The sequence below is a fragment of the Perognathus longimembris genome, chromosome 25 (genome assembly GCF_023159225.1).
Source record: "Perognathus longimembris pacificus isolate PPM17 chromosome 25, ASM2315922v1, whole genome shotgun sequence".
Lineage (NCBI taxonomy): Eukaryota > Metazoa > Chordata > Mammalia > Rodentia > Heteromyidae > Perognathus > Perognathus longimembris.
The window spans coordinates 19,906,126-19,928,534 of record NC_063185.1 but is presented as its reverse complement, the minus strand read 5'-3'; the positions used below and the strand labels follow the sequence as shown (position 1 = coordinate 19,928,534).

Genomic DNA, 22,409 nt, shown 5'->3' with positions numbered 1-22,409 from the left:
GTCTTCACGTAAAGATGAGAGTTCAAGACCAGCAGCCGGCGGCTGCCATCCGCAATCAGGTAAACCAGAGCCACGGCGGCCAGGGCCACGCCCCTCCCGGGGCGGCTCCTCCCTGGCTCCTGGCCACGCCCCCGGCTGGGCTGCACACAGACAGACAGACAGACAGACAGACAGACACCTCTGCTTCCAGCACCAGGGAGGAGCAGAGGGTCCCAGAGGCAGGACTGCGGTCTGCCCAGTTTATACTGAGCCAAGGGGTGGGGTGGGGGGGGCGAGGGGGGGATGCAAAGGTGGAGGGGGTGGGGGGGCCCCTGATCTGAGCCCAAGCAAAGTCACACAGCAGGCGGGGCGGGGGGGGGGGGACCCAGCCCGGGCCTTCTGATGGCGGCACACGTTTCCCAGGCCTCGCGCAGGTTCCTTCCCCACCAGAACCACAGAGCCCTTCCCACGCGCGCTGCCCACACCCCTGCCCACACCCCCGCGGGAGCGCCGACAGGCGTGGGGTGAAGCCAGCCAGGTAAAGCTCACCGCTGGCCTTTGAAGGGAGCTGCCGGGAGGTGGCGGGTTCAAACCCTGGCCCAGCTTCGCCTGCAAACTTCATTTGCTCAAATCCCTTGGTCCTTGGCCTTGGCACGCCTGCCCCCCAGTGGCCAAGATCATTACTGCCGTGCAGTCTACAGAGCAAACGAAAGAGAAGCTAGATGCAGGGGTGCATACACCCCCCCCTCTCTCTCTCTCTCTCTCTCTCTCTCTCTCTCTCTCTCTGTCTCTGTCTGTCTGTCTCTTGTCTCTCTCTGTTTCTCTGTCTGTCTGTCTGTCTCTCGCTCGCTCTCTCTCGCTCTCTTGCTCTCTCTCTGTCTCTCTGTCTCTGTCTGTCTCTTGTCTCTCTCTGTTTCTCTGTCTGTCTGTCTGTCTCTCTCTCTCTCTCTCTGTAAAAGCAAACCCGAAGGTGACAGACAGAAGGACATGTCACATCCCCTGCACACACCTAAGTATGTTGGCCTCAGCTGGGAAGAAATCTGAAGCCCAGCAGCAAAGACCTTCGGGTGACGCACAGATTGCAGAACTGATTTGGGGGTTCTTGGGGGTCAGGAGTCTTGGGGAACTTACAGGGCAGGAAGATGGGACTGCCCCCCACGTGTCCCCAACCAACACCGGCATGAGTACGCTCCAAGTCCTGCCCCCCTCCTCCCTGGATGAGTCGTGGGTGGGGGTGGGGTGGGCGCCCGGACTGAATTTGCTTTCAGACAGACAGACAGACAGACAGACAGCGGGACGGCCGCGGGCGTGGAGGGCTGAGCGCCCTGCCCCTGAAGGGAGCGTTTTCTAGATGGATCAGCAGGTCCCCCGGTTCCGGAGAGGCACAGGGACTTCAGGGGGAGGGGGGCTCCCCGGAAAGTCACCCCCACGTGCTCAGTGCGGGGTAGGACCCCCTCAGTCCCCCCCCCGTCCTTGTGAAGGCAAAGGCCTGCAGGGGGTCACGGGCCACGCGTGGTTTTCGGGCGTCACGGTGGGCGGAAAGGGAGACGCAGGAGCCTTGTGTGGAGGCGGGGGGGGGGGAGGGGAGGGGGGGAGGGGGGAAGGAGGGGGGAGGGGTGTCCTTTTCCTCTCTCGTGGGAGACCTCACCCCCCGGGACTGTGTCAGCTGTGGGGGCTCACGGTTCAGGGGCGCGCTCGGAATGTGGGGGGGCAGACCGTGAACACAGGCAGCCAAGGCGGTGATGGTGGGAGGATCGCAGCTCGAGGCCAGCCCGGGGCAGGACGGCCCGAGCCTCCAGAAAGCCACACCAAAGCAGCTCAGGGACAGCACCCGGGCCGCGAGTTCGAGCCCCGGGACAAAGCCATTGGCAGCAAGCGCACAGGTCCCCTTCGGGCCGTCGGGCCCACCGTGGAGGAGGAAAGGGGGGACGGGAGGGGCCCTCGGAAGCGAGCGGAGGCTCTGGCCGTCCGCAGAGCCTGACCCGAATGGCGTGTGGAGAACACCCCCAAAATGGAGCACCTCCATTTCCGCCCCCCTGAAGATGGGCGCTGTCGGGAAGATTCGCCGTGTTTCTTCTTCTTCCACGTCCCCCCCTCTCTCCGGCGGAAGCGCGGATGCGGTTGCCATGGCGACGGGTGAACGGTAACTAACAGGGCCGCGCCCGCCCCGGGCAGGCAGCCACGGGGGAGGGGAGGGGAGGGAGGAGGAGGGGGGCTGCCAGGCTCACCCCAGGAAAACTGCCTGGCCCATGCGCAGCCGCACACCGGGAGCGGCTGCAGACTCTCAGGCCCCAGGGATACACGCCCGACACGCACACCCCGTGTGCATCCGGGGCGGGAGAGCGTGGGACCCGCGCGAGGAGCACACAGCGGGGCCTCGGAGCTTGTTCACCTCGCGTGTCCGGCGGGCGCTCTCCCACCTGAGCCGCGCCTCCGCCTTGGCTTCGTGCTGCAGCTCTCCACCTCCTGAGGGCGCTGGGGCTCCAGACTCGAGCCCCTGGCACCCAGACAAAGAGCCCGCGCTGCAAACCCCCGCGGCGGACGCTGCTGGGCGCGGGCCGGGCCCCCACTGCGTCCCCAGCCCGGGGCACCGGGGAAAATCTGCACCCCAGGGCTGGGAAGGTGGCCCAGCGGCGGAGCGCTCGCCTCGCATGCATGAAGCCCTGGGTTCGATTCCCCAGCACCACATACATAGAAAATGGCCAGAAGTGGCGCTGTGGCTCGAGTGGTAGAGTGCTAGCCTTGAGCAAAAAGAAGCCAGGGACAGTGCTCAGGCCCTGAGTTCGAGACCCAGGACTGGCAAAAAAAAAAAAGTAATCAGTGTCATCACGAGACATTGTGCTGGAAATGGATTGGACGAGGTGGGGGTGGGGACCGCAGGGGAGAAGCCGGGAGGGAGTGGGGGGGGGGGCGGGTGACACTGTCCCAAAACACCCCAAACCCCTCCGCACATCACCTCGATAGCAGCAAGAAAATGGCTTCTCCGGAAGCCACCAGCCCCCGCGGCCGTCCATGCTGACGCCCGACACGGTCACACACGCGGGTCCCATCCGCTCCGGATTCTTCCAGAACAGCACGGGCATCACAGATTCTTCCAGAACAGCATGGGCATCACGGATTCTTCCAGAACAGCACGGTCATCACGGATTCTTCCAGAACAGTTCCCTACCTGACTTCCCCTGGGGAATCCATAAGTGCAAACGAGAGCCACTCGCTGGGACCGTCCGCGTGGGGGGGGGAGAGCCCCCCACTGGGCACGGAAGACCCCAGGAGGCCCCTTCTCCCATCGGCGCCCCGACGTCTGCGCTCCCCCAGCTGCAGAACTGAACTGCACGCGTCTGACGCTGACACGACCCGTGGAGTTGAGTTCTCAGAGCTGAGGATGCTCCCGGCCCGCAGGGGGGGGGGGGGCCGGCCCCGGCCCCGGACCACCCGGGGGGGGGGGGGGAAGACGGCTGGACCCAGAGCAGCTGCAGATTCCCCACGCCCGGGCCACCTCTGGGAGACACGCGGCCTCGGGACTCGCTGCGGCTGCCGTGGCGCACGCCTGGAATCCCTGCAGCACACACCCACAGCGAGCCAAAGAAGGGGAAGAGAAGCCGGGCGCCGGCGGCCCACGCCTGCCACCCTAGCGACTCCGCGGGCTGAGATCCGAGGATCGCGGTTCAAAGCCAGCCCGGGCAGGAAAGTCCCCGTGAGACTCTGAGCTCCGAGGAAACACTCCAAACCCGGACGTGGCGCGGGGGCTCGAGGGGTCGAGCGCTATGTTTGAGCACTGAGCGTCTCAGGGACGGCGCCCAGGCCTTGAGTTCAAGCCCTAGGACTGGCTCCAAGAGGGGGAAGCGAGTCAAGTGCGTAGCAAGTAAAACCAGGCCCTGAGTTCAAATCCCGGTGCCACCAGAAAACAAAAAGTCTACAGAGATGATTACTGCAAGACAGGTGCACGAGATGTGGAGGGGGCGGAGCGCGGTGAAATGACACGGTAAGAAGCTGGGCACTGGCACACCCAGAGCCCGGGTGCATCCCCCCAAAGCCCACCGCCAAGGTCCTACCGATCCCGGAACGTGCGTGTGCTAAAACGACCCAATAGAAGATAACCGACCAGCCAGGCGTCCGTGGCTCACGCCTGTCATCCTAGCTACTCCGGAGGCCGAGACCTGAGGATCCAAGTTCAAAGCCAGCCCCGGCAGAAAAGCCTAGGAGACTCCTATCACCAGTGAGCCACCAGACAAGCTAGAAGTGGCGCCGTGGCGTAAGTGGCGGAGCTCCAGCCATGAGTACAAAAAGCCAAGCAAGAGAGCGGGGCCTTGAATGCACGTGTCCGTGCTGGCACACACAAAAAACAAGAATAAAAAACGAAAAGCTCCACCATTGCCAATTCCTGCATCCAGTCAGCCGGGGAAGAAGGCAATATGTTTTTTTTTAAACACAAAATAAAAATAGCATGGTATCCAAAGACAGAACGAGATTCGAGTAGTAACACCACGAGAACGAGCCGCCCTAAGTCCCTTAGGCCCGCACCCTGCCCAGTACACCACCTGTGCTGCCCAACATCTTCCTCCTGCGATCACACCTGAGTCCACAGCCCAACAAACAAGTTGATCATCCGCAAGGCCAGGCCCTGACACATACGACGTTACATCCCATCCCTGTCCTACGCCGCTGCCCAACACCACCGCACCCACTCCGCAAAGAAAAGAAGGTGGGGAAAAAATATTCTCCTTGTGGAGATGGACCCAGGACTTCACTGGAATCCACTGACTCTGTGTGTGCGTGTGTGTGTGTGTGTGCGCGCGTGTGTGTCCTGGGGCTTGAACTCAGGACCTGGGCGCTGTCCCTGAGCGTCTTTGGCTCCGCTCGAGCCACAGCGCCCCTTCCCGCTTTCTCGGTAGTTTTAGTGGTGGTAGGAGCCTCACAGACTCTCCCGACCCAGCTGGCTTCGAACCCTGATCCTCGGATCTCAGCCTCCCGAGTGGCTAGGACGACGGTTCCGCCGACATCTTTATAGTCATCGAGTGCCACCAAAGGCTCACCTGCTCCAACTCCACCGCCGCCCCACTTACCCTCCCAGCCCCCCGCACAGAAACCAGCCCCGTGGCAACGACTCTCCCAGTTCCTGCTCCCCACGACTTCTGGAATGTTCCTTTGCTTTTCGTTTTGTTTGTTCTCCCTCCTCCCTCTCCCTCCTCCGGCCCCTCCGGCCCGCTCCTGCCCGGGTTTTACCGCTGCCGTGGGCCCTTCTGTACCGTGCAGAGCGGGAGAGGAGGTTGAAGGGCGAGCATCTTTCTGGAACAAGGCTCCCTGCTGTCAGGGGCTGACAGACGGACGCACGGACCCTGGGCTGGCTTATTTGCATATGCTTTGCCTGGAAAGTCCCTTCTCGATTCCCTCCTGCGAGGAAGGAAGGGGTTGGGCCTGGGCCTCTCTGGAAGGTTCTAGCCCTGGCAGTGTCAGCTGCTCTTAGAGGAGGAAGGCGGGGGGGGGGGGGGGCCTCAATATCTGTCCAGAAGCTGGCAGGGAGCAGACCCTACCCAGGGGAGCCCCACGAGGCTCTTTGGGGGCTGGACAGGGACACCCCCCCCCCAGCTGCTCTGGCCTTATATTCTAGAGAGTTCTCTGCAGGATGTAGGGCCTCACCCACGATGCGCTGGCGGGGGGCTGGTCCTCGACTTCCCGTCTGTACTTTCCCGGGGTCCTGGTGGGGAAATCCCAGAGCTTTCTTGGCCGCGCCATGAGCCTGGTGGGTTTTTCAAGCAGAACTAGGCTGAAAGAAAACCTCAATGTAACGCTCACCATAAATAAATAAATGATGTGTGCAGGCTTTTTTTTTTAAACAGGTTGCACATCAGGTCGAAGGTCCCTCTTCCTCGCTGCAAAACCATAGGCCTGTATTGGCTCAAGAGCTGAACTAAGCCAAGCACTGGAGGCTCACACCTTTAATCCGAGCTACTCAGGAGGCTGAGATCTGAGGCTCGGGGTTCGAAGCCAGCCCCCGGGGCAGGAACATCTATGAGACGCTTATTTCCAGTTAACCAGCAAAAAGCCAGACGTGGAGGGTTGGGGATTTAACTCAGTGGAAGAGCACTGAGGGGGCTGGGAATGTGGCCTAGGGGTAGAGTGCTTGCCTCCTATACATAAAGCCCTGGGTTCGATTCCCCAGCACCACATATATAGAAAAAGCCGGAAGTGGCGCTGTGGCTCAAGCGGCAGAGTGCTAGCCTTGAGCAAAAAGAAGCCAGGGACAGTGCTCAGGCCCTGAGTTCAAGCCTCAGGATCAGCACAAAAAGAACAAGAATGTGTTTAAATGCCTGTCCATGATCACATTGGTACAGATTCACAGGGCCGGGGATTGGAATGAGATGCTCTGCCCTCCAATCTCTAATGTCCCTTCGGGGGCCATGGCTTACCAGGGGTCCACACTGCAAACCTTTCCTCCCCGAGACCTCTGCTTGCGGAGAGGCGGGGCCTCTGCACGCGCTCTGGTGGAGGCTGATCCACGCTGAAACACTGCGCAGCACAGCAGGCCAATGGCAAGCCAAGAGTTCAGAGCCAGTGACCTCACAGTGAAGCGTTTTGGGGGGGTTTTTTTTTGGCCAGTCCTGGGGCTTGGACTCAGGGCCTGAGCACTGTCCCTGGCTTCTTTTTGCTCAAGGCTAGCACTCTGCCACTTGAGCCACAGCGCCCCTTCTGGCCGTTTTCTGTATATGTGGTGCTAGGGAATCGAACCCAGGGCTTCATGTATAGGAGGTGAGCACTCTGGCCGCTAGGCCATCTCCCCAGCCCCAGTGAAGCGTTCCTAACAGGCCCAGAGCTTCCGAGTGTGCGTGAGGGCGCTTCCTAATGGATCCCTTCCCTTCATCAGCAAACTGACAGCGAGCCCCCCCACCCCCCCCGGGGAGGAGCTATGAATCCTGGGAGACGGAGATGAGAAGATGTAGCTGTCATCCCAGCTCCATGGCCAGGTGAAGCGCTGAGGATCCGGGTTCTGGGCCAGCCTGGCCTCGCAGCCAGGGCTCAGGGGCTCAGGGCGGGGGCCTGGTGATTGCTCCGCCGTCTTTCCCGTGACAGCCTCCCGGGCGGCCTCTGGCTGGCTCCCCAGCTTGGATCCCGGGGTTTCCTGGTGGGATTCTGGGGCCCGTCGCTGTGTTCTCGGGGAGCCGTGGAAATTTCACACACACCCCCCCCCGGGGCACACGCGGCGCCCGAGCCCCCGCTTCCGGCTTCAGGCCTGGCTCTGCTCCACGTTCTACATCACACCAGGAGCTTGAGAAATGTCACGCGAAATGTCACAGCGTGGGCTCAAAACTGTGAAAGTATAACTGGGAAGATCCCCCCCCCCGCTGCGCCCGGGGCAGGGCCGGGCTGTCTCCCCCACCCCCCCCCCGGCTGCCCCGGCCCCTCAGACGGCTCATCGCTCCCGCAGACACCCCCACATCTCCTGACTGCGCTGCCTTCCCAGCCCAGTCAGCAACCAGGCAGGAAATCCCCCCGTGAAACAGCCGGGGTTGGGGGGAGGCTGAAGCTGGTTTGCAGGCCTCAGGTTGCAGCTCCACCGGGGCCCAGCGAGCTCGCCTTGTCTCTGCAGGTTCAGTCCTGGATCATCAACATCCAGCATCCAGCATCCATCCTCTATCATCCATCAGGCAGCAATCAATCACAGCTCATTAATCACAAATCATCCACCATCGATAATCCATCCCCCGCCATCAACAACCCATCCCCCGCCATCAATAATCCATCACCCATCCCCCACCATCAACAACCATCCCCCACCATCAACAACCCATCCCCCGCCATCAATAATCCATCACCCGCCATCAACAACCCATCCCCCGCCATCAATAATCCATCACCCGCCATCAATAACCCATCCCCCGCCATCAACAACCATCCCCCACCATCAATAACCCATCCCCCGCCATCAATAACCCATCCCCCGCCATCAATAATCCATCACCCGCCATCAATAACCCATCCCCCGCCATCAACAACCATCCCCCACCATCAATAACCCATCCCCCGCCATCAATAACCCATCCCCCGCCATCAATAATCCATCACCCGCCATCAATAACCCATCCCCCGCCATCAACAACCATCCCCCACCATCAATAACCCATCCCCCGCCATCAATAACCCATCCCCCGCCATCAATAACCCATCCCCCACCATCAATAACCCATCCCCCGCCATCAGTAACCCATCACCCGCCATCAATAACCCATCCCCCGCCATCAATAACCCATCCCCCACCATCAATAACCCATCACCCGCCATCAATAACTCATCACCCGCCATCAATAACCCATCACCCGCCATCAATACCCCGTGGTCCATCCCCCGCCATCAATAACCCATCCCCCGCCATCAATACGCCGTGGTCCATCAACCTTCGTGGCCCCCGGCATGGCTTCCAGCTCAGGACCACAGAGCCCGGAAACCCTCCCCAGTGGCTTCTGGCGGTGGCTGGCCGCAGTCCGTGGCGGGACCGGGTTTCGCCCTGACGCCTTTCACTCGCCAGGCGAGCCATCTACGCCTCAGCCCTGACGGCGCTGGTTGTTTTGGAGCCAGGACCTTCCTTTTCACCCCGGCCAGCCTGGACCGCGATCCGCCTATTTACCCTCCCTACCACAGCGCCCAGGACCACCGCGCACCGCCGCGCTCCTCCTCTCCGTTGAGATGGGGCGGGCGGGGGCTGGCGGGGTCTCCAAGCGCTTTTGTCCAGACCGGCCTAGAAACTCACTGCCCCTAAGCAGCGGGGACGACAGGAACAGCCACGTGCAGCCAGGAGCCCGCCGAGAAACAACTGCCTCCCGGGGAGGGCTCTGCCACGCTGCCGCACACAAAGGTCAGAAAAGGCCCCACACAGAGAGACTCCATCTCCAATGAACCATCAAAACACACACAGGCTGGGGTTGGGAAGGTGGCCTAGTGGCGGAGCGCTCGCCTAGCACGCATGAAGCCCTGGGTTCGATTCCCCAGCACCACATACACAGAAAAAGCCAAAAGTGGCACTGTGGCTCAAGTGGTAGAGCGCTAGCCTTGAGCAAAAGCAGCTCAGCGACAGCGCCCAGGCCTGAGTTCGAGCCCCGGGACTGGCAACAAGAGGCTGGAGACACAGTTCAAGTGGTAAGAGCACCAGCCATGAGCAAGGAAAACGGAATGAGACGCAAGGCCTTGAGTTCAAGCCCAAGGGAGGGAGGATAGGAAGGAGGGAGGGAGGGAGGGAGGGAGGGAAGGAAGGAAAAAAATAAAGGTAGCACACACAAATATATATATATATATATATATATATATACAGATGAGTAGTTATTTATACAAGAGATACGCAGCTAAGTAAAAACCTTTCTCCTCTGTGCTTCCCACGTTATATGATATGAACACACCGCACACTTCAGTGGGGGTGAGCTAGTAGTTTGAGAGAGAAGGCAGGGGAGGGAGGACACGGAGGGGAGCGGAGGCCGGATGGCCGGGGTTCGCCTTTGCCGCCCTCCTCCCGCCTTTCCAGCTCCGTGCGGTCCAAGGGTGATTTTGAACACACATCTCTGTCCGCCTTTGGTCTCAAACTGCGGGCTCTCAAAAGAACAGCAGGGGTCCTCCCTGGGGGAGGGGCTATTAGGATTCCGTATCGGTTCACAGCGTAGTGGGGTGGGGAGACCCCTGTGGAAGAGTGCTGGATTGTTCTAGAAGGTACCTGTCATGCCGTGGCCATCACCCAGCCCCTTCCTACCCCTAGTCCTGATGAGGGTCAAGACATCACAGCTGTGCTGCTCCCAGCCTGGCTGCTCCGGGCGAACTTGACCTTGCTCTTGCACTTGACCTTGCTCCTGCACTTGACCTTGCTCTTGCACTTGACCTTGCTCTTGCACTTGACCTTGCTCTTGGACTTGATCTTGCTCTTGCATTTGACCTTGCTCTTGCACTTGACCTTGCTCTTGCACTTGACCTTGCTCTTGCACTTGACCTTGCTCTTGCACTTGACCTTGCTCTTGCACTTGACCTTGCTCTTGCACTTGACCTTGCTCTTATTCCCGGAGGTGGGCACTGATGGGCTGGGTTCTGGTGCACGGTGGATGTGTCGTGTTCCGGCAGGGAGGGAGGGAGGGAGGGAGGGAGGGAGGGAGGGAGGGAGGGAGGGAGGGAGCCCAGGACCTGGGTACGGCCAGGCCCCGCCGCCAGCCTGGGGCTTGGGAAACGCCCCTCCAGGAAACCCTCTGTGTGCCCCCTGCGCAGGGCGGGGCTCGCGGATGGGGGGCCAGCAGGGCCCCAAGCCCCCGGGCAGCCGCAGGGCAGCGCGGAGCCGCTCAGGGGTCCCCCGTACGACAGTGAGGCCGACCGCAACACGAGCGGGGGGAGGGGGGGCACTGGAGAGCCCGGATCCAGCCAGACCTGCAGCCTCCTGCTCGCGTGACGGCCCAGGCTGCAGTGGCCGGACGCACCGCACCCGTGAGGGAAGCCAGCGCCGCCCGCGCTGCTGTCACGCGCGCGTGGACTCCAGGCGGCTTCCTCCTCCGGGCTGGATGCGTTTCCTTCCTTCCCCGCACACACACCAGAGCAGAGTCGCTCACACCACGGAGAAAATGAAAGCTGGAGGGGATGGGAGGGGGGAGGGGAGGGGGAGGGGGGATGGGAGAGGGATGGGAGAGGAGGGCGCTGACACTCATCAGGATGAAGTCTAGCCGGTGGCTCACGCCTGTCATCCCAGCTACTCAGGAGGCCGAGAGCCGAGGATCCAGGTTCGAAGCCAGCCCAGGCGGGGAAGTCTGCAGGGCTCGTGATCGCCAACCAGCCACCAAAAAGCCAGAAGGGGCTCCGGCTCGAGTGGTGGAGCGTCAGTCTTGACAAAGGAAAAGAACGCTCAGGGACAGTGCTCAAGCCCCGAGTTCAAGCCCCCAGGACTGGCACCGAGGGGAACAATGAAAGGTCTATTTTCTGTTATAAGAGAATGTGTTTTCGTGGCACACAGTCCTCAGCTCTCAGCCTCCTGAGTAGCTGGGATTACAGGCGTGAGCCACCAGCCCCAACAGGAACAGATTACTATGAGGACATAGTTTAGGCAAAGGTCTCCTTTACGGCAGTGTGATCCCAAAATTAGGGGGACCCTGCAATCCTCTATTGACACAGAGCTTGTTAAAAACACCACTGTGGGGGCTGGGGATATGGCCTAGTGGCAAGAGTGCTCACCTCGAACATATGAAACCCTGGGTTCGATTCCTCAGCACCATATATATATAGAAAACAGCCAGAAGGGGGCACTGTGGCTCAGGTGGCAGAGTGCTAGCCTTGAGCAAAAAGAAGCCAGGGACAGTGCTCAGACCCTGAGTTCATGGCCCAGAATTGGCAAAAAAAAAAAAAAAAAAAAACCACCACTGCTCCCCCACCCCCACCCCCGCCGCCACAGGCCTGGGACCTGGGGGTTACGTGGAATACTAGACTGCTGTTCAAATGAAGGCGAAAAATTCCTGCGTGTAACACATTTTCCAGAATCCATTTCTAAAAGGAAAAAAAACAAACCCACAACAACATGGAGAGCGATGTTGGGTTCCCCCCCGCCCCCCGAAATAAATCTATATTCACATATGCAGATTTATACATGGAATCCTTCCAGAAGGATCAACGGAGACGCGGGCACCCAGAGCCGCCTCCGGGATTCGATTAGACAGCCTGAGTCCCGGGCGGGGAACGTCATTTAGATTCCAGGGCTCGCGCGCACAATTCCTGTCGCGATAAACAAAATGCCGCCGCCTCCCCGGGCCACAGCACCAGAATGTTAACGAGGGCCCCAGGGTCCCCGCTTCCCACAGCCTGACCGGGGGGTTCCTCGCCATCTGCAAAGCCAGGGGACTCCAGGGCTGCCTCCTGCCACCCCAGCTACCAGGAGGCGGAGGTGTGAGGACCAAGGTTCAAAGCCAGCCCAGGCAGCCGAACCGGAGAGACTCCGTCTCCAATGAGCCAGCAAAGGGGGGCTCAGGTGGCAGAATGAGGCCCTGAGTTCAAGCCCAGATACAGGCACCAGAAAGGGGAGGGGAGGGGAGGGGAGGGGAGGGGAGGGGAGGGGAGGGGAGGGGAGGGGAGGGGAGGAAGAGGCCGGGTGCCAGGGGCTCACACCCGTAATTCTAGCTACTTAGGAAGCCGAGATCTGAGGTCTACAGTTCAAAGCCAGCCTGGCCAGGAAAGTCCAGGAGACTCACCTCCAATCCATCAGCAAACAAGACAGAAGTGGAGCTGTGACTCAAGTGCTAGCACTCCAGCCCCAAGCGCCGAAGCTCCGTGCCCTGAGCCCCGAGCCCTGCGCACACGCGTGTGTACGTGCGTGTTTACGCGTGTATGGAGAGGGAGCGACGCGGAGACCATCGGAGGGCTCAGGGTCTTGAGTCCCGGGTTCCAGTCCCAGCACCCGCATGGAGAGAGAAGGCGGCAGGACTGGATTCCCTGCAGCAGGCCGCCCCCCGCCCCCCCGCCCCCCCTCCGCCCCCCCCACCATGTGAAACGATGACTGGAGATTTTGTTTCAGCTGTGCTAGCGTCACGTACCCCAAGTTCCCCCCTTTCACCCCCTCTTCAAGAACCAAAAACCTCAGGCACACAGCCCGCGACGGTTCCCCTGCGGTGACCGAGAGGGACATTTCCAAGCGCCAGCCACGTCCCCGTCTCCGCCAGCCTCGGGACCCGGCCGCCAACGCCGAGGCCGCCCGGACGGGACTTGAACTCGGGCCACCCGACGCTCAGAAACACCCCGTGACCCAGCCCGTTGTCAGGAGGGCGGGACGGCTCCCCTCCCTCGTTTCCCACTCTCAGTTACATATACTAAAGGCGTATTGGTCTCAAGGGACGGAGGTAGGAGGAGAAGGTTCCAGAAATTACTAAGTCAAGGCAGGCAGGGGACGTCCACACCGGCTACGCAGAACCGGACGGCGGCGTGGATGGCGGGGACCGGGTTTCGTGTTTGCACTCAGGGCCCGGACGCCGTCCCTGAGCTCCCGTCGCGCGAGGCTGGCTTTGAACCACCATCCTCACGTCTCAGCCTCCTGAGCAGCCAGGACTCCAGGCTCGATCATTTCTATTTCCTAAAACGTGGAGAGTTTCGTGAACCTGCGAGCCGCGGCTGACCTCCGGGCCCTGTCAAGGCGAGCCCCGGGTGCGAGCCCCGAGTTTAGGGGTCACCCACTCCAGCACCCTCCTTTTGCAAGTGAGGCCAAAGGGGCCCAGAAAAGGCAAGAGCGACACCCAGCGACCGGAGAGCCCCACTGAGGCCAGCAAGCCCCTCCACACACCACCGTCCCCACAGTGGGGGGCCTTGCCTTCCCATCAAATGAGGGGCGCTAGGAGGGGGTCCACAGAGCTTGAAGACGGTAACAGGGATCCACATCACGAGGAAACAGTTCCGTAGCTGGGTGCTGGTGACTCACGCCGGCAATCCTCGCTCTTCACCAAGGTGGCTGAGACCTGAGGATCATGGTTCAAAGCCAACCCAGCCAGAAAAGTTCGCAGGACTCCAATGAGCCCCCCCACACACACCAGAAAACCAGAAACGGCAGTGGCTCAAGGGGTGGAGCACTAGCCTTGAGCAAAAGAGCTCAGGGAACAGCACCCAGGCCCTGAGTTCAAGCCCCACGACTGAAAAAATAATAATAAAACCACGGCAGGAAGCTCGATCCCGGGCATAAAACAAAGCCAAGAGGGTAACTCGGGAACCGAACCTGGACAGCCCTCCGCCACACCCAGGGCGGGTCCAGGGCGGGTCAGCTCTGAGCTGTGACTTCCTCTCCACTCCCCTGCCCCCCTCAGCCCACCGTACCCCCACACGGGGGGGGGGGACGGACCCCAGACACTCCCCACAATGCCCAGGGGGAGACACCTGGCCCGCAGCGCGGCCTGTGGAAAGGCTCTGCCGCCCTCTGGTGGACGCTTTGGGAATGAGCGCCAGGCCGAGGCCTTCGGGCTAAGCCGGGAGCCGGGCTGGGGGGACGCTGGGGCGTCCGCGTCTTCCCGCTGGCCCGTCCTCGCCACCAAAGCCTAAGCACGCGACGCCTGTGGATCGCAAGCGAGGGTCGCGAAGGGGACGCCGGGGACGCTCCCGAGGAAAACCCCCGAGGCCAGGGGGGGAGCAGAGCGGAGCTCAGAACCAGACAGCCAAACGCAAGGTGTCCCCAACCAGGCAGCTCCCAGGGCCAGAGCGGATCCCAAAGCGGCCAAGCCCTCGGCCCCATCGGACGGCGCTGGCGCGGAGGGTTCCAGCCCCCCCACACCCCCACTGTTCCATCTAGAGAGGGCTCCGTAAACGCACCCTAATAAATGAGATGGGGACCTTCCTCACAAGCGTCTGCCTCCCTGGCCGCCCACGGGAGCCCGTCAGCAGCTGTCCAGGAGGGGCAAAGGGCCCCGGCACCGTCGAGGCCTTGCCAGAAGCTGGAGGGCAGAGGAGGACTTAGCTCCCACATCAAGCTTTGAGGCGGGCACTGGTGGCTCGCGTCTCTAATCCTGGCTGCTTAGGACCCGAGGATCAAAGTGCAAAGCCACCCCGGGCAGGAAAGTCCTTGAGGCGCCCATCTTCAGTTAATCAGCGAAAGGCTGGGAGCAAAGCTGCGGCGCAAGCGGTAGAGCACCAGTCCCGAACAGAAAAGGCTAAGCCAAGAGCTCAAAGCCCCCGAGTTCAAGTCCCAGTTCCAAACAAGCTGAGGCAGGAGGTACCAGTGGGAATTTGTTGTCTCTCTGTGCTACAGATACATTTTAATCTGGCTTATCCAACCTGAAGTAACAAGCTCAAATTGAGTTCCGATGGGATGGTGGAGCTCAGCCTCAGGGTCCGAGCTACCGAACACACGTCTGGAAATCCCTGCCCCTCGGGGTGGCCACCCAAGACACAGCAGAGCTGTGACTTCTTCCATTCGCTTCCCATGGGCTGCCTAGCGAGGAACTGGCACGCAGGAAACGATGGCTCGCTGGGTCCGGCGCTGCTCACTCTTTGCTCGCGATGACATACAAGGGGACCTGGCTCACACCTACGGAAACCAAGTCTCAGAGGGCAAGTAACTCGCCTAAGACCACCAAACCAGGGTTCGAATTCAAGCACGACTCCATATCCACGCTCTCACCCAGACGTGACCGGCAGCGCGGAGATGGCTGGGACTCGGGATTCTGTTAAAAGTGTCTGAGGATTTTCTGGGCGCCAGTGGCTCACGCCCGTCATCCTAGCGACTCAGGAGGCTGAGATCCGAGGATCGGGGTTCCAAGCCAGCCCCGGCGGGAAAGCCTGTGAGACTCTCTCCAATAAACTGCTCAGAAAAGGCCAGAAGTGCAGCTTTAACTCAAGTGGTAGAGTGCTAGCCTTGAGTACTAAGCAGCTCAGGAACAGTGCCCAGGCCCCAAGTTCAAGCCCCAGAACTGACAAAAACAAAGATACACGTATGTAAAGGAAAATGTCACTCTGGCCAATGTAAAGACTGGACAAAGAGGCAGGGTAGGAAGTGGTGCCGTGACTCAAGTGGTAGAGCACTAGACTTGAGCTGAAGAGCTCAGGGACAGCGCCCAGTCCCAGAGTTCAAGCCCCATGACTGACATACACACACATACACATACACACACACACACACACACACACACACACACACACACACACACACACACACACACACACACACACACACACAGAGAGGCAGGGCAGAAGCAGAGGACCAGTCAAGAACTTTGGTCATCAGAGGCTCACACTCTTCTTCCAGCTGGAGCTCTACCGCTTGAACCATGCCTCCAGCTCTGCCACTGCTTCCACTCCAACTCCATTTGTAGTCCAAACACAATCTACAAGCCCTGCAGAGCTTCACTTCATTGCACGAGCCACGTCAGTCACGACAGCAAGGCAGCGCCCCCCCTGGCTGACGACGGCCCTAAGTGCCGACCGGGAACTTGGAGGCCACTTGCCGACTTCAACCGACTGACCCACCCCGCCAGCCGCCGGCAGAGGGACGGACATCCAGAGCGCGCTCCTCACCTGACTCCACCACTCACCCCTCCCACGCCGCAGACAACACTCGACACCGACCCCATACACACTGTGGAGCCCATCCTCCATGGGCTTGAAACCTGGGGGGCTGGGGGGCTGGGGGACTGTCTCCTCAGCCCCGGCCGGCCGCTTGGGGATGAGCTGGCTCATTGGCACGGCCATGGCTTCAATGGCGGGCCCTTACCAGCGCTCATTTCCTCGCTCTTCTGCCCTCTGCAGTCAAAGCACAAGACTGCTCCGATTCAGTGTCCAGGAGAAGCCGCTAACGCGGCCCCACAGCGGCCCCTAGCGGTGGGAGGCCCGCCGGCAGCGTCTGCAAGGACCAGCCTGGAGGTTCCAGAGATGGGAGTTCTCACAAGAGTTCGAGCCTTTCCACTGAATGCTGAGGATTGACGTCATTAAAAACTAAACAGAACCTGCAATAAAGGACGCCTTGCAATAAATACCTAATGAGCTGGAAGTGGCTCTTCTAATTAAGACATCTAATATCTGCCACTCATCCAGGGCCACAGCAAGGCAATAAAGTACACACTGAAGGCGACTGTTTTCTGAGAAAACGGGAGGCTTGTAGAGTGAGCTGCGAACACAAAACCGTGGGGTTTGAGGTAACCTGACACACAAGTCCACACGACTGTCAGACCAGCTGTTACATACTGCAGTTTTCCGACTGCTTTCCCATCCCTGTGACAGAGATGCTTCTACACAAAGACACTCTTTATTAACACAAACGCACAAACCACAAGGCAGTAAGAACTTTACATATCCAGGTCATAGCACATAGGAGGCAATTCGACATCCAGGGAGGAGAGAATGCTGGAGGGAGACTGCAGCCCATCTACGAGAGAGAAAGTTCTCGTTAGAGTTCTGCAAACACAACAGTCAGTCAGTCCAAAGTTCATCTAATTGCTCCCCTGACCCCCCCTGCTCTTCCACTGTGGCTGCGGCTCCAGAGGCTGACCCTCATCAGGGAGCGAGTCTTAGAAGTACCTGATCTCCTATTGTTCTGAGGAGACCACATCAGAACAGGAAGCTGGACAACGGTGGCCACACCTGTAATCCCAGCCACTCAGGAGGATCAAAGTCAGCCTGGACAGAAGAGTCCATAAAACTCATCTCCACTGACAAGCAAAAGGCTACATGGGAAGGTGTGGACCAGGTAGTAAAGCACCAGCCTTGAGCAAAAAAAGCCAAGTGAGAGCAGGAGCCCTGAGTCCAAGCCCCACACACGTTAAAAAACAAACAGGGGGGCTGGGGATATAGCCTAGTGGCAAGAGTGCCTGCCTCGGATACACGAGGCCCTAGGTTCGATTCCCCAGCACCACATATACAGAAAACGGCCAGAAGCGGCGCTGTGGCTCAAGTGGCAGAGTGCTAGCCTTGAGCGGGAAGAAGCCAGGGACAGTGCTCAGGCCCTGAGTCCAAGGCCCAGGACTGGCCAAAAAAAAACAAACAGGGCCTGGGAATATGGCCTAGTGGCAAGAGTCCTTGCCTTGTATACGTGAAGCCCTGGGTTCGATTCCCCAGTACCACATATACAGAAAACGGCCAGAAGTGGCGCTGTGGCTCAAGTGGCAGAGTGCTAGCCTTGAGCAAGAAGAAGCCAGGGACAGTGCTCAGGCCCTGAGTCCAAGCCCCAGGACTGCCAAAAAAAAAAAAAAACCACATTGTAACGTGGCCTCTGGCCGCGAGTTCATGTCCTACACCCCAGCCCAAGGGTCTGATGCTCAAGGCAGGACTTAGAAGTTCTTACACCAAGCCAAGTTCCCTTCAGGCCATCAAGTGACAGCCTATGAAGGTGTATGTTAGAGGTCATCTCTGCCTCACAACTTCATTCCACAGGGCATGTGGGACTAAATCAGAAGACATTTTGTTTTGGGTTTTGTTGTTGTTTTTGAGGGGGGCCTTGAACCTCAACTGTCCCTGAGCTCTTTCACTCAAGGCTGGTGCTCTACCACCCTGAACCACAGCTCCACTGCTGGCTTCTTTTGGTGGTGAATTATGGTGCTGGGGCTGGCTTCAAACCACGATCCTCACATCTCGGCCTTCTGAGTAGCTAGGATGACAGGCGGGAGCCACCGGCGCCCAGCCAGAGTTTTTATTTATTCTGAGACTCTGCCCTGTAGTCCAAAGATGACTCCCAATCCGCCTGCCCGCCCGCCCCTCCCCTGGGGACCCTTACCGGATTCCCAAGCGGGACGTGGCAGCTTCATGGGCGACGGGGGCCCCAGCTGCAGCAGCGTCTCGAGCCCCCGCTCCTCGTCCAGGACCATGAGGGGCACCCCACTCAGGGGGAGGCGTGCGATCTGGTGCTCTTCAGGCAGGTCGAAACTCTCAAAATCTGTCACAGGGGAAGAGCGCCACTTGAACACTCGGGAGGGGCTGAACCTGGGTTTCCCAGTGGTCAGGGCGGGGTAAATGCCAGGCGTTTACAGTACAGCACAAGAGCACACACGCGGCAAAGCCCGCCGGCAGGCTGTTCCCAGTGGACAGCAAGGCTCCGGGGCGCCGTCTCTGATTCCACACTCTGGCTAAGCGCTGGGGACAAGGACCAAGTGTCTGCGTCCAGCCAAACTGTCTTCAGTTGCTTCAACCAAGACACACACCACAGCTGCAGTACAAAATCTGACCAGGATCCAGTTCTTAGACTAGGCAAATTCATAAAGACAAGCCACGCCATTCTGGTCACTAAATTTTCAGGTTTGGAAACCCATGACGTTTCAAGTAAAGGCTATGGGGCTGGGAGTGTGGCTTGGTGGTGGAGTGCTTGCCTAGCGTGCATGAAGCCCTGGGTTCGATTCCTCAGCACCACATACACAGAAAAAGCTGGAAGTGGTGCTGTGGCTTAAGTGGTAGAGTGCCAGCCTTGACCAAAAGCAGCTCAAGGACAATGCCTGGGCCCTGAGTTCAAACTCCAGGACCAGCACCAAATAAATGAATGAATAAAGTAAAGGCTATAAGCCTGGCACCAGTGGCCAGTGCCTTTATGTTAAGCTATTCAGGAGGCTGAGATCGAAGGGTTATGGGTCACAGTCAGCCCAGGCAGGAAAAATCCCCGTGAGACTCATTTCTAATTAACCACTCAAAAACCAGAAGTAGGGCTGTGGCTCAAGGGGTAGAGCACTCACTCGCCTTTAGCAAAAAGAACACCCAAGCCCTGAGTTCAAGCCCCACCTAGAGGGTTGAAGGGGAAGAATTTTTCTATCTCTGGGTAGGCATCATCGGAGGCAGGAAGAGAGCTTGATGCTTTCACAGTCTTCTCAGTCATCTAGAACAGTCCAAGCAAACACACAAATTAGTGAGAAGGAAAGTCACAACAACACAGACCATAGGTAAGGCCTCTCCACACATGATCTGTTGCATCATGCTGTAAATTCTGCCAATTTCATGTCTTCCACGAAGGCATAATCCTCAGTTCTCATGATGACATCTAAAAGGAACTCCAAGCAGGGTGCTGCTGGCTCACGCCTGTCATCCTAGCTATGCAGGAGGCTGACACCTGAGGATCCCAGTTCAAAGCCAGCCCAGGCAGAAAAGTCCCCATGAGACTCATTTCCAATTCACCGCTCAAAAACCAGTAGTGCTGTGGCTCAAGTGGTAGAGTGGTAGGCTTTGAGCACAGAGTGAGCACATAGTGCCAAGGCTCTGATTCAAGCCCCACAACCAAGAAAAATATGCATATATATTATATATACACATACATATATAAAAGGAACTCCAAACAAGTGAAATAAAATTCTAGCAGCACAACTCTCAAGAAAAATTCATGTTTCAGTACCTGGGAGCAGTGGCTATGCAGAATTGATAAATCATAGCTAATCAACTCAATTGTTCAAACCTGACTGAAATCGCCATGAAGCACCTAGAAGAGCTACTCGAAGCCAGTTTTGGCCTAAAGACCTGACCTTCACGGATTACCTTAATCATTCACTTGGATAATAACAATAACTTTATGTTCCTCAAATACAGGGTTAAACTGAGCACTGGTGGTTCAAGCCTGTCATCCTAGCTACTCAGGAGGCTGAGATCTGAGGATCGACATTAGAAGCTGGCCAGAGCAGAAAAGTTCCTGTGAGACTCTTAGCTTCAATGAACTACTCGAAAATTCGGAAGTGACATTGTGACTCAAGATGGTAGAGCACTAACCGTGAGCAAAAGAGCTCAAGGACAGTGCCCAGGCCCTGAGTTCAAGCCCCACAACCCACAAAAAAAAAAAAAAAAACAGGGTTAAGAGGCAACAGCAAAAGACAATCCTGGACTTTTTCCTTTAAGTCAACTTTTTTTTTGCAAAGATAGCTTGACCCACGCAACACTACCAGTATAAGTCACCATTTGGACAGTTTTCTCACATACGTTACACGAAACAATTACTCAAGGTATTAATTTACACAGGCTATCACAGCCAAGTCTAGGATGCGTGGCCTGTAACTTATGACAGGACTCATGCCAATACACACGGGCGTGCAGCAAAGTCACTGGGCTTGCTCTGGGAGGCGGGGCCGAGGGTGGCAGCACCTGAGCGGCTCGGGCGTAAACATTACATTCTAAGACCTCCAATCGCAAGCTACAGGGAGGCCCACGAGCACAAGAACCCAACAGGATGTCAGCAGTGAGCGGAGTAGCAAAAGTGCTGAGTGAGCTGCACACCGGGCCTGTGAGCTCAGCTGAGTTGAGATCTGGAGGACCTCGGTTCAAAGCCGGCCTAGGCAGAAAGTCTTGAGAGCTTCCAGAAGAATACAGCAAAAAGGTGGGATAGAGGCACACCTCAAGATTGGTAGAGCACTAGCGGAGCAACCAACCTGAGCAAAACCCCAGGCCCCGAATTCAAACCCCATTACCAGCACATACACACACGCGCAAAACCAACACGGTGTGTTTTCACCAGCGTGCGAGAGTCAGCCTTACCTTTTTGCCCGTGAAGCTTGGCTGCTTTTGTTTGAGCGGTCCATGAGTCTTCACTGGCTTCTCTGCAGCTCGGTTAACCGTGCCCAAAGCCTTCCTGGCAGTTTTAGGTAAGGTTGATGGATCACTGAAGACCTTCCCAACGCGTGGTGTTGAAACCTGACTTCTCCCATCTAAGGCTTTGACTGCAGAGTAAAATGTTACAGTGAGAAGGGGTTAGAATAAATGCCTCCATCATTCATTCCACCAGTGCTCCCTGTAGCTGTTCATTCCCATCCCCCGACCCTCACTCAGGCCAGTGGCACAGCCACAACCAGCCTGGCAGCCCTGAGCTTCCGTTCCCTAGCCTGTCCCTTTACAAAACTGAGCAGGAAAGGTGAGACCCAAGCTGACGCTAATTGTGCTTACGGGGCAGGGCTCGGGACCACACCCACCTGGTTCACTCAGAGTGCCTGAGCACACTTACCAGGCCCGGACCCCAGCTTCAGCCCCTCCTTAGGAGCCTTGCGGGTGCCTGTTTGTCCGTTTTCCTTGTCCACAAAGATCAGAGTAGCCATCCTGGGTTTCTAGGGTTGAGATCTGTATGTGAGATGCTGGGAATTGGGGGGGGGGGGGGGGCGGGGAGAGAGACATTAAGAGGGAGGGAGGCCACATGAACACACAAAAAAAGCATAACAGGCACCAGTGGCTTGTGCTATTGGGGGGGGGGTGTGACATCTGATCCTGGTTCGAAGCTAGGTAGGCAAGTTCCTGAGACTTTTTGTTTTGGTTTTTGTTGTTGCCAGTCCTGGGCTTGGACTCAGGGCCTGAGCACTGTCCCTGGCTTCTTTTTGCTCAAGGCTAGCACTCTGCCACTTGAGCCACAGCGCCACCTCTGGCCGTTTTCTATCTATGTGGTGCTGGGGAATCGAACCCAGGGCTTCATGTATACGAGGCAAGCAGTCTTGCCACTAGGCCATATCCCCAGCCCCCAAGTCCCTGAGGCCTTTATCTCCAATAAACCACCAAGAAAGCCCGGCTGCGGCTCAAGTGGTAGAGTGCTGGCTGTGGGCACCAAGCAGCTCAGGGCCGGCGCCCCGGGCGCGAGTTCGAGCCCCGGGAGCTGCTCAAACAAGCACCACCCACAGGCAAGCCGAGGGCCAAGACCCAGGCCCAAGCCCTCCCACCTGGTCCCCGCTCCGGAGCAGGCGCCGTGACGCTGCTCCCGCCGTGGGCCCAGGCCGGGCCCCGCTCTCACCCCGCCCCCCCCCACGCGGGCACGCCGACCCCCGAGCTCACCACACCGACCCCAACAGTCACCCTCGCCGCCGCCACCGCCTCCGCGGGCCCCCGCGGCGCGCACCGCGGTTTAAACCAACACTCGGGATCCGATTGGTCCGCCCGCGAGGGGGCGGGCCCTGGCGGGGAGGAGCTTGAGAGAAGAACCAATGAGAGCGAGCCCGGGCGGGCGGGCCCCGCCCCCGACGCGCCGCCGCCGGAAGTTCGCGTCTCCCGGGAAACCAACGTCAACAACCCGAGGGGTGGGAGGCTGG

At 58.7% G+C, this 22,409-nt stretch overlaps 1 protein-coding gene across 2 annotated transcripts; it reads right to left on the bottom strand.

Moving 5' to 3' along the window:
- Positions 1–16,677: 16,677 nt before the first annotated feature.
- On the bottom strand, positions 16,678–22,174 carry Pttg1 (PTTG1 regulator of sister chromatid separation, securin). Of its 2 annotated transcripts, none has more exons than XM_048333982.1 (6): positions 22,156–22,174; positions 21,344–21,470; positions 20,881–21,062; positions 19,150–19,243; positions 18,158–18,316; positions 16,678–16,813 (listed from the first exon to the last, which is right to left on the bottom strand). In XM_048333982.1, the coding sequence occupies exons 2-6, from the start codon at positions 21,432–21,434 to the stop codon at positions 16,734–16,736; spliced, it is 606 nt and encodes a 201-aa protein (XP_048189939.1). In that variant the 5' UTR covers positions 21,435–21,470; positions 22,156–22,174; the 3' UTR covers positions 16,678–16,733. The 2 variants fall into 2 exon arrangements, with proteins under 2 accessions (XP_048189939.1, XP_048189940.1); XM_048333983.1 differs by lacking the exon at positions 22,156–22,174 and adding an exon at positions 22,125–22,141.
- Between the last annotated feature and the right edge of the window lie 235 nt (positions 22,175–22,409).

Bases quoted from the DNA above. Each gene is read 5' to 3' on its own strand.
- Pttg1 (XM_048333982.1), bottom strand. From the start codon at position 21,434: ATGGCTACTCTGATCTTTGTGGACAAGGAAAACGGACAAACAGGCACC. The intron at 18,317-19,149 runs GTGGGGCTTGAA...CCCCTGTGACAG, and splicing joins CTTCCCCTTCAACCCTCTAG to ATTTTGAGAGTTTCGACCTG. The intron at 16,814-18,157 runs GTAAGGGTCCCC...TCTCTCTCGTAG, and splicing joins ACGTCCCGCTTGGGAATCCG to ATGGGCTGCAGTCTCCCTCC.